The 11,270-nt window shown below is 53.3% G+C and overlaps 1 protein-coding gene across 2 annotated transcripts in view; it reads right to left on the bottom strand.

Annotated features, from left to right (window-relative positions):
- The window catches only part of Soga1 (suppressor of glucose, autophagy associated 1), a 66,577-nt gene that overhangs the window by 5,111 nt on the left and 50,196 nt on the right, over positions 1-11,270 (bottom strand). For both annotated transcript variants that reach the window (XM_033766995.1, XM_010640019.2), the window contains exons 9-14: positions 8,855-8,959; positions 7,825-7,992; positions 6,155-6,406; positions 4,918-4,989; positions 3,860-3,930; positions 965-2,315 (exon numbers count right to left, since the gene is read on the bottom strand). In XM_033766995.1, coding sequence (XP_033622886.1) covers positions 965-2,315; positions 3,860-3,930; positions 4,918-4,989; positions 6,155-6,406; positions 7,825-7,992; positions 8,855-8,959 — 2,019 coding nt within the window. The remainder of the gene's footprint in view (positions 1-964; positions 2,316-3,859; positions 3,931-4,917; positions 4,990-6,154; positions 6,407-7,824; positions 7,993-8,854; positions 8,960-11,270) is intronic.

The raw sequence follows: 11,270 nt of genomic DNA, 5'->3' as shown, positions 1-11,270 counted from the left end.
TTTTTTTTATTGGTATCAGGGATCAAACTCAGGTCCTTGCGCTTGCGAGGCAGGCGGTGGCACTACTGAGCTAAATCCCTGGTCCTGGGAAGTCTTTTTTTCAATAGTACTGGGAACTCAATCCAGGGCTTTTGCTCTGAACTGTATCTCCATGCCCCTTTCTATAATTTATTTTTTACTTGTCCCCCAAACTTGTAATCCTCCTGCCTTAGCCTCCCAGAGTGCAGGGATTACAGGTTTGTGCTATCATTCCTGGCTGGGAAATGCAGATGGGAAGTGGCAGGTGGGTTAATGTTTAACCAGTTATCAGCTAGGTACGATGGGCCCATGCTTGTAATCCCAGCTACTCATGAGACTCAGGCATGAGGACTGCAAGTTTGAACCCAGCCAGGGTGGCTGAGTGAGACCTTGTCTGAAAAACTGGGAGTGTAGCTCAGTGGTAAAGTGTTTGTTTAGCATGCAGGATGCTCTGAGTTTAATCCCCTGCACCATGAGAAGGGGAGGAAACAGGAGAGGAGAAAAAGATTTCTAGGAGTGAAGGGAGGAACTCTGATTTGCAGATAGCCTTTGCCTATTTTTATGGTGTCAGTACTCCCACCTGGACAATCTCAGGTACCAAGGCAATACTACTAACGCAAAACAGTTATGACTGGCTCTCACAGCCCCAACAAGCCACTCGGAATACCACTGGGGGCGACAGCAGTGGGCACACCTCTCCCCTGGAGATCACTGCTGTGTGGTGGCAAAGAAGCCACTTAAGCCATGCTCATTGGTTTCTTGGCATTTAGACCATGTGACCACTAGGTTTGTGCTGTTCCCAGACTGGGACCTTCCATCGTCATCCCCGGCCATCATAACTTTTTGAGACGTGGGATCATATGCTTCGAATTTAAAAACCAAATAAGTTTGGACCTTACAAGCTAATCCCCTCTCCCAAGAAAAAGGGCAAACTGCACCCACTCACCTCATTGGGAAGGACGGAAGCTCCATCTCCGTCCCGTGGGACACCATCCTTCCCCACCTGAGGGAGCATGGTGGCCCTGGCCTCCTCGACACCACCTGCTTTGGCTGCTTTCTTGTTCAGGATCCTAGCCACACCCTCTGGCTGATGGTAGCTGGCTGGAGAGAGGGGCTCTGGCTTCTTGGAGCTCTCTTCCCCTGCTACCGAGGTGGGGCTTGGTGCCCGGCCACACACATTACGGAAGAACTCCTGCACAAGGCCGTATTTGGGAGGCTCAGGCTTGGCCCGGGCTTCAGACATGCCCAGTTTCCAGACAGATTCCGTGCTCCCTGAATGCTCCACCACGCTGAAGAGGCTGGACAGCCCGTCGTTGATGTTCCGCAGCACGGGGCTGTCCCGTGTAGTGGTGGAGCGGGCCCAGGCCGAGCCGTTCTGCTTGCCCTGGTGCAGGTTCCACAGGCTTCGGTCCTTGGTGCTGTCCAGCTTGGACACAGACCGCCTCTGGAGCTTCGGTGAGCCATACTTGGGTGAGCAGCATGGTCGCTCGATGCGTGAATGGACCTTGTCCAGGGAGGAGGAGATCTGCTTGCTGCGCACGGACATGAGTGAAGAACTGCGGGGTGACCAGCTCTTGCCGTGGAGGCTGCTGCGTGGTGGGTCCGTCTGCAGGCCCACACTGACCGTGCGGATGGTCTGCGTGCTCACGCTGGCCAGGCCCACCGTCTGGCTGGACGCGCTCTTCACTTTCCTCTCCAGTGAGCTGGAGCGCATGGCCTGCCGCACACAGTTGGTGATCTCCTTCATGTCGTCACTCATGTTGCCCGACATCTCAAAGTCATGCAGGGTGGTAGGGAAGGCAGACCCAGGAGCCGATGTGCTGCTCCCGGAACCCCCATCCAGGCGCTGCCGGGAGAAGTTGCAGAGCCAGTGGCCGTAGGAGCTGTCAGCTAGCCCATCAGCCTCGGCTGACTCTTTGGGCTTGGCTGTGGTGAAGAGGAAGCCGGGCTCAATGAGGATCTTGCCCTCCTTGTCATGGACCACAGGCACACCCAGGCGCCGGGCCACTGGGGGGCTGTAGTAGACTCGGATGCCTGTCTTGTCTGGAGCTGTGTAGCTGCGCTGCATCTGCCTCCCAGCGGGGTCCTGACAGGCCAGGCTTCCCAAGTGGTTGCAGTCCTGTGAGGACAGCCCTGGCTTTTCCTTGGCTTCTTTCTCTGGATCCATTGGCTCAGGATTCACAAAGGTAAAGGCAGGGCTGCTGGGTAGCTTCTTGCCCCGGGCATCTGCACCAGTGAGGTAAGGGGAGCAGTCGAGCAAACTTTCAAACTCAGACATAGAGGAGACAGATTTGGTCCTGGTGAGAGAACAGAAAAAGTGGTACTAGTGGAAAATAACACGCTGAGCACGTAAGTTGTCTACTTCGTTGGTGTGTGCAGGCCAGGGCCAGGGCTGGCTTGCTCACCTCTGGAAGTCACTGTGGGTGTCTTCCCAGCACTCTTACTCCCTCCTGCATCCTCTGAACACCTGCTGACTTCTACCTCAGAGCCTTTTTTCTGGCTATGGGCACATACTGGGTGTTGTAGCTCACGTCTAGATGTCCCCACAAAGCCTCATGCAGTCTTTTTTGAAGGTAGCTAAATCCTGGAATGTGTGATGCTAGGATTAAGGTTATTAAACCACTACACGTGAGTGATTGGTGTGATACCACCTTAATCCTGGTAGTCTGGATAAAAGGAGAAGAAAGAGGCTGTTAAGGTCCCTGGTTGCTTTTGCTACATTCTGGCCACCATGAACTGTGGCTCCTCTGCAATGCCCCTTTACCAAGTCACCCTGCCTTGGAGCCAGCCAATTACGGACTGAAACCTCTACAAATCATGAGCTAAACAAACCTTTCCCTTTAACTTTGGGTGTTGGGTATTTTGTCTCAGCAACGAGAGAAAAGGAACCAACATACTTGGTCTCTAGTCAGGAAGCTAGAAAGAGCACAGTTAATGCCCCCAAACATAGATCTCAACAAACCCCGAGTAGGACTTGGTGAGTAGGCACGGCAGCCTCTGGAGCTTTCAGCCGGTTCCCCCAGGTTCCTTGATGAGTAACTCTGAACTGCATGTTCTCTCCTGGCTCCCAGAGTTCCTCAGCAAGACCGAGTATCAACTGCTCACCAAACAAATCCTTTTACTGACTGTTCTTCCTTCCCTGTCTCACTTTAGGCGTTTCCTGGAGTCCTCTCCCAAATAAACTATTTGCATGTAAATCCTCGTTTCAGGGGTTGCTTTGGCTGGGAGCCCATTAAATAACCAGCACACACAGGGCACTTACTAGCTGAAGTGCCGGGCACATGGAAGTCCGCTGTACATGCCTGACCATTCTGACAGCTAGGGGGCAGCTCCTATTATCCCACTAGAGAGGAGAGGTACTGCCCAGGGTGAGCTAGATATCAAACCTGGCCCCCTGGCTGCAGTGCTTGTTCTCCTACACTTGGGCCCCTTGCCTCTGAATGCTCTGGGGAGGTGCTGTCTCCCTCACTCCTTTCATGGGTTTCCTATCAGTGAGATACGGTCCTGTCTCAGGAGTCTTCTTGGAGCTGTGCTCAATGGTTGCCACCTAAAATCCCATCATGATGCCCACTGCAACTCTCCGGAATCTAGAGATAGAAGAAAGAACCCGAGGAGCTAAATGGTGTGCCAGTGAGAATATGCTAAGGCGCCAGTTTTCCACGCCCAGAATCCAAAACGAACATCAAACTGAAGACTGGAATCCCCATTTCCCCCAGGCTTTTCTGCTCCTGAGTGACTTGGGTTCCACAGAAATCACACCCCAACTCTCAATTCTGAAAAGGGGATGATGCAGGCCAGGTGGGCTGGGCTGTGGGCAGGGCAGGGCAAGGGCTGCCAGCACCTCTTTAAGCTGCTTCCCCCAAGCTCAGCTTCGGAAACAGCCTCCTTGTCGTGGATCTTCTCACTTCTCGTCTGTTGAAGAAAAATAGGAAGGGTCAGCTCCGGCCACTGACGGAAGGTGACAGGAGGACAGTGTGGGAGCTAGGCCTGGCCCTCCATGCCTGCGGCATGTGATCTGGAGAGCTGAATAATGTCACCAATGATCTTGAATGCCCCATTGGTCAGCTTCTGGCTGTGCTGTATCTAAGTCTTCTACTCTAGGAATGAGGTTCAGGGTGGGGCAGCTGAGGCCCCAAGAATGACCCCCCCAAGGAAAGCATGACCATATAAAACTTATTCCCAATGTGGTGGCAGCAACAAAGTACCCCATGGCCAGCTCTTTTGTTTGTAGTGACAGCAATGACCATGCAGCAACTGCTCTGGGCTTGTTCTACCCTGGTTCTAGAGACACAGCCCCTATAACCTTATTATTAGGGCTCCTGAGCTCCCAAGAGAATTCTTCTGCCTCAGCTCCCCAGAAGAGATGTTTATTGTTTGGATTCAAGTCCCTGAGTGACACACTACTTCCTCAGGCTGTGATGGGACCATATGGGCCATCTGGCTATTTAAAGGTTCCATCTGGTTATTTAGCACACTGCTACAGGGACAATGCACTTGAGCTTTATGTGTAGATGTCATTAATGTGACCTCGTTGTTCTCTATCCCCTGGCCTAGGCCAGGATGGAACATTTGATTCTCATTTATGAGGCAACTGGGGCCCAGGGGTGCGGAGTAACACACCCAAGATCACACAGCCATTTAGAGGCCTTGCTCTCCGCAGAGGCACAAGTGATACTAAGACAGGAGAGGTTCCTCCCAGGAGTGGAAGGATGGTCCTGGCAGAGGACCCTTCCTGAGTCACACACCATGCAACCTCGGGGTACAGATGGCAGGGCCGAGGACCCCAAGGAGCCCTGGGGGGACAGGGCTAGCATCTTGTCATGTCCCCCATAAATAAGACAACTAAATGTATGGTATAGACAGAAGCCAAGAGAACGTGGGTGGCAGCAACACCCTCACCTCTTTCCAGCTGTTGTCCTGCTTCTCCAGGTCTGAGTGCTTCAGGACCCAGGGGTCAGCAGCCTTCTGCAGCTGAAAAGGGCAAAGAGGTGCTTCAGTGGCAGGCACAGCGGCTGAGCAGGGACTCTGAGCAGAGCCACACCCCAGGCTCCACTCTGCAGCCAGAGGACCCATGTCACAGATCAGGAGCCAGATTTTCAGTAGTAGCAGTTCTGAGCCACCCACAAGGTAGAATTGGAAAATGACATCACAAGGAAGTACTGCAGGAATCCTTAGAGGTATCAGTATATCTAACACAGGACCACATGTTATTGCTGCGTTAATTCGTGTCCAGTTCTGGGAACAGACAGATCGGCTAAGTAGCGCCTATTCCACATCATGGTGGCAAATATACGCCCCAAGGAAGCCAGGCATAGTGGCTCATGCCTGTAATCCCAGCGCTTTGGGAGGCTGAGGCAGAAGAATCCCAAGTTTAAGCCCAGGCCTGGGCAACTTAGCAATCGAGGAAGACCCGTGTTCAAAATAAAAACTGTTAGGAGATCGCACATGTTAAAATATAATCCCCCCCAGCCATTTTATATCTTACTTCCGGTTTCTTCCCCGACTGAGTCCTTTCTCCTGCCGAAATTGTAAAGCGCGAAACTAGAGCCTCTCCAAGGCGCAAAATTCAAAAGACAACCTGGCTTGCGATAGGATAACAAAGACCGCTCCCCCCAAGGAAGGATCTTCCATTGCCCATCCTATAAGTATCCCAGTACTTCCTCTTTCCGCTCTCGCTCTCGCTCTCTCGCTCTCTGCCTTCCTGCCTCCCGCTCGCCTCCCTACAATAAAGATGTCCTGCCGGACCTCTCGGTGCATGAGTGGCATAATTGGGCAAGGGGCACCCAAAGGGGGCTCGAGACCCCTTTCAAAAACTAAAAAGAGTGGCCAGAGACTTAGCTCAGTGGCAATGTGCCTGCCTCACAAGTACAAGGCCCTGAGTTTGATCCCCAGAACTGTGGGGGTGGGGGAAGAGTAAAGCTAACACAGAAGAAAGCAGGCTTGAGACTGAAGCACAGAGAAAGACCTAGTTCTTATTGTAATCTCTAAGTGCCTGGATGCAGCTATACCTGAAACAGATTCTACCCCAGGCCTCATTGTCTGAGCACCTGGGTCCAGCAGTTCCTGAAAGATGCAGGACATCTCCTATGGTGACTCTCTCTTGTGGTTCAAGTCTGTGTGCTGGAACCAGCCTCACCTGGCTTAGGCGGTTCTGCAGCTCCTTCACCTGCTGCTCTGCCTGCTGTTTCTCCCCCTGTAGCCGCTCCACCAGCTGCAGCTTCTCCTGGCTCCAGTTGCGCTCGCTGATCTGCAGCTGCCGAGTCAGCTCCATGACTGCGCTGTAGGACTCAGCCAGGAGGTGCTGCTGTTCCTCACGCTCTCTCTGGAGGGCCGCCTTCCAGTCAGGCCCAGCCCGCTCTCCGGTCCCCTTCCCAGCCTTCAGGTCCATCTGCAAACGACAGGGGCCGGGCAGCTGCCAGGAGCAGGGAACTCCACTCTACCCTCTCCCCATCCTGGGCACCAGAGGCCTTCAGAGCCCTCCTGGCTCACAGCATCCACTAAGGACCAAGGAGCTGCTTCTTCAAACCAGGCTCCATGCCGCAGGCCCTCAGGCCTTCCCTCAGCGTCCCCATGGAAACTCGGCCACAGAACTACTTTCTCCAGTTTCCTAAAGGGAGCGGTCCCAAGAGGTTCTACGTCCCATGTCACAGAGCTATAAACGGCAGATGTTCCTAGTTATTGCTTCTCCTGATATTTAGCAATCATTACCAGCAGCCCAGGTTTTGGTTAATGGGAACATGTTTTATCTCTTTCTAGAAAGCAAGGACCCTGCCTTGTCCCCCAAAGACCCTGCGTGGGGAGGACACACATATTCACACGTACACACGCAGTCACAATGCATGTGTGCGGGAGCCACTCCAGCATGGCGTGACAGTTTTCTTGGTCACAGACCAATGTGTCCCACAGCACTGGGGAATGTGATCTGGGATGTCAATCCCAAGGGGCTGGTGGGGGGCTAAGCCTCTGGAACGGTGGGGCTTGGGGGAGCAGCAGGAGGACAGACCCCAGGTGGTGCGAGATCTGCAGGGAGGCTTAGGGAGGGAGCAGGGGACCCAGGAAGAAGCCAGGTGCCTGTGAGAACAGAGAGAAAGTGGGATTTTGCTCCTGGGAGCCAGGCAGGGTGGAGGCTCAGGGAGCATGGCAGATGCGCCACTAGGTAACACTGGAGAGAAACTTAACTCCTCTGGGCCTGTTTTGTCATCCGCCCTGCAGAGATCATCAGAATGATCTTCTTCCCGGTGCCCCTTGATGCCTGGGAAGCACCTGCAGCAGGGGCAGGCCAGAGCAGGCGGGAGCCCAGCCCTTCAGAGCTGTGGAGACCGTGCATCCCGAGTGGGCACCCTGCTCCCAGGGTGGGCAGCAACTTGCTCCCAGGCACAGAGCAGACACTTAACTCCCAGGGATCCTGATTAAGGTGCCTTTGGTGAGGCTGGGCTGTTGGACGGGAGGCTCCCAGTATGAGAGGAGGGAGCAAAGCAGAGCAAGGAATCAGGGGGCTGGGACATCCCTAGGAGGAGAGGAGGGAACAAATGAGGACAGCAGGGACAAGAGTCTAGGAAGTGTGTCCAGGACATGCCCAGAGGCAGGCTAGGCTGGCATCCCCTGTGGGCCCACAGTGCAGCAGAGCTGCCTGTCAGTCCTCCAGCCTCCTTTCCTGGCCCCATCACTCCTGGTCCCCACGCTGGGACCCTTGCCCTCTGAACCACAGGTGATTAAAGCTGTGTGGGGATAGGGTTATCCCTCCAGAACATCCAGCTCCCAGATTTCACAGCTGAGGACAAGCAGGCCCCTGCCAGGGGGGCTCACCTGCGCGGTATGGCTCTTGAGCTCCGCCCGCTCCGTCTCCCACGTGGCCTTGGCCTTGGCAAATTGTTGCTGCAGCTCGGTCAGCCCCTGGTGCTCCTCCCGCAGCAGCCGGCACAGCTCCTTCAGCGTTACCTTCATGTCGGCCAGGGTCTTGACGTACTCATTGGGCTGCAGACAGAGCACGGCTGGGTCAGGGGCTCAGAGAGCTCACCCGCCAGGGACCGCAGCACAGAAGTTCCTGAGGCTTCGGCAAGTCCCTCCTCGGGCCATGTCATCATGAAACAGGGAGGACAAGCCCAGCCCTGGAGGCTTTTTTGGACCTACACAAGCCTCAGCCTCACACGATAAAACTCCTGTAGTTCTCCCACCTGAACAGAGCTGAAGAATCCCACTCTCGAGTCTCTGCAGCCTCCGGGGTGTGGGTCTTTCCCTTACTCAGGACCTGCCTCTGACCCACTGCAGAGCCTCCCTAGCTATGCTGACCTGGATCCTTCTCTCCTGGGCTCTTTCCCATCCATTCCTCTTCTCTCTGTGTGCAGCCCCGGAAGTCTGACCCCACTGATCTCTGACCTGTAAGTTGAGAGTTCTTAATTCCAGACCATGAAGGTCCCTTTCCACGTTACACTATCTCACTATCTTTGCCCTACCATGTTTACTCCAAGCCACATTCTGACCCCAGAATACCTGCCACATCTCTGCAAGAAGGTCCAGAATGGTCTTTTCTCCATTCTCTTTTAGGCAAGTTCCTATTCGTCCTTCAACATCCACTACCTATAACTCCTTCTCCGTGATACCGTTCCCTATATGCCAAATAGAACTAACTGTTTTCTTGCCTGTGACCCTACAGTCCACCATCTGGCTTTCTGTCATGGCCCTGGGATAATTTATGTATCCCATAGCACTATACAACCAGGACCCAGTGACCAGGCACTGCCCCTCTGTAGCTCCGGTACCCATTGCAGGACTGGGATCAGAGGTGGCAGGAGGTGACTGCTGAGTGGACCGGACTGGGGAGAGGCTGAGAACGCACTGTGTTTTGAGTCCAGCTGTCCCCTGTGCAAGACTTGTTGTCAGAGTGCTGGGCATTCAGTTCTTCTTCCTCCATCAGCAGGTACAGCTCCTTCATGCTGTTTACCTAAGTTTAAAAGTCACACTCAGCAAGGGGTGAGAGGAGGTCACACCCGGGGCAGGGACACTGGCTAGCAGCATAGGCAGGTGAGGGGCTGCACAGCCAGGTAGGAAGGAGGAGTGGGGGAATGGCTCAAGATGGACCAAAGGCATTTTGCCAGTACCTCCTTCCAAAATCTTTTAAAGCTTTTTTTGAGCAGGGTCTTGCTTGCTGTGTAATCCTGGCTAGCCTTGAACTCATATGTAGCCCAGTCTGACCTCAAACTCACAGCGATCCTCCTGCCTCAGCCTCCCCAGAACTGGGATTACAGGCGTGTGCCACCGAACCCAGCTGAGTTCCCAAATCTTTTTCTTTTTTTTTTTTTCAGTACTAGGGATTGAACTCAGGACTTTGCAGTTGCCAGGCAGGTGTAGCGCCACTGAGCTATATCCCTGGACCCCCAAATCTTAATTTTGACCCTTGGACACCATCCAGGGCTAAAAGCACAGCTTTCTGACCTCCCAAGGGCCATGAGCACCCCTCAGAATTACTCAGAAATAACCCCAATGCCAGGCTGGGCCAAGGTAAGCATGTGATTGGACTAAAGGGCCACAGCCCTGCCACTGTGATGACAGATGAGAGCAACCAAAGGTCCGACAGATGATAGCAGGAGTCCAGGCCTACCCAAGCCCAGCACCAGTGTGCAGGATGCGAATGAAGCAGGAGGGCCCCTTTAGACCGGAGTGTTCACTCATCATCTGTTCTTTCAACAGCTATTTCCTGAACACCTACCACATGCCAGGCCCTGGAATCCATCAGTGAACAAGAGACAAAAAGCCTGCTCTTTTTCTATTCCAGCAACAAAAAAACACAGAAGTAAACAGGTGAAAGGTGTGAAATGTTCGATGTATGGAAGTTGCACAGTAACAGGCACCATGGGGAAAACAAGCCGGCAAAGGAGCAAGGATGTGCTGCACATAGCCAAAGAAGGCTGTCAGAGGTGACACTTGGCAACGTCCTGAAGGAGGGAGATGGATGAGCCGGGGAAGAGCTGGAGGAGGAAAAGCCAGGGAGAGGGCACCACATGTCCAAAGGCCCTGAGGTAGAACATTCCTTTCTGAGAACTAGCAAGGAAGCCAGGGGGACGTGAGAGAGTATGGGGGAGCCAGGGAGGGATTGTGAGCAATGGAATAACACGGAGTTGGGTCTGCTTCACAAGGTCAGTCTGGGCTGAGACATTCAAGAGGAGCACCACGGTTCTGCCCCTGAGGAAGCTTGGGTGAATTCACTTCAGGAATACAAGATGCTTGGTGGAAGGGTGTGAGAGGAGGGGAGCGAGAACAGTTAGGGGCAATGGCAATAATCCAAAAAGAAGGGCCGGTGGCCCTGTCAGGGAGCGGCAGGACAGCTCAGGTTCTGGAAGGAGAGCTGGAAGGATCTGCTGACAGATCAGCTGATGTGTGAAGGAAAGAGAGAGGACCACAGTTTTTGGCCTGAGCAAGGAGAGACTGCCATGACCGACAGAAAGGGTAGGAGCTGGGTTTTTGGCAAATGGTTTCGAAGCCAATCAGACACCAAGTGGATCTGCCACATAGATGATGAAAATCTAAGGCCCATGGGAGACACTGGGGATTTTGCAACTTAATGTCCAAGAAAGCCTGTAAGGGAATCAGAGTAGGTGACAAAGAGATACAGTCGAGGACCGCGCCTTGGAGACCCTGATCTTTTTTGTTTTTTGAGACAAAAGAGTCTTGCTATGCAGTTCAGGCTGGCCTTGACCTCTTGGTGATCCTCCTGCCTCAACCTCCAGAGTACTGGAATTACAGGTGTGTTCCACCAAACCTGACTGGAGTCTTTGATCTTAACAGGTGAGGTCAGGGAGCCGGAGTTGCGGGAGGTAAACCATGTGCTTAGTATGCATAAGACCCTGGGTTACATCCTCAGCACCACCAAAGAAAAAATTAAGAGGCGAATTCATGGAGATAAGGAACCCCTAAGGCAGACGGAAAACCAAAATTATGGTATCCTAGAAACCAATGAAGAAGGGATCCAAATGTCACATATGCAGGACGATAATGAAGCTAGGAGGTGGTCTGTCTAAAGCATCAGCACCCCAGCTCCAATGCTGGCCACGAGGATCTATTCCCACAGTCTTTTGATGACCCACACTTAGGTGCACAATTCCCCTGTGAAATCCTCAGGACCAGGGTGTTGGTTTCTGTTCTGTGCTTTCCTTTGGTGCTGGGGATGGAAGCCAGGGCTTGTGAATGTAAAGCACACACTGTACCCAAGCCACACCCCCAACCTCCAGGTATGTTTGGAATTAAAAATTTAGGAT

The sequence above is a fragment of the Fukomys damarensis genome, unplaced genomic scaffold, assembly GCF_012274545.1.
Source record: "Fukomys damarensis isolate Sample0158 unplaced genomic scaffold, DMR_v1.0_HiC HiC_scaffold_22, whole genome shotgun sequence".
Lineage (NCBI taxonomy): Eukaryota > Metazoa > Chordata > Mammalia > Rodentia > Bathyergidae > Fukomys > Fukomys damarensis.
This window is presented reverse-complemented; position numbering and strand designations above follow the sequence as displayed.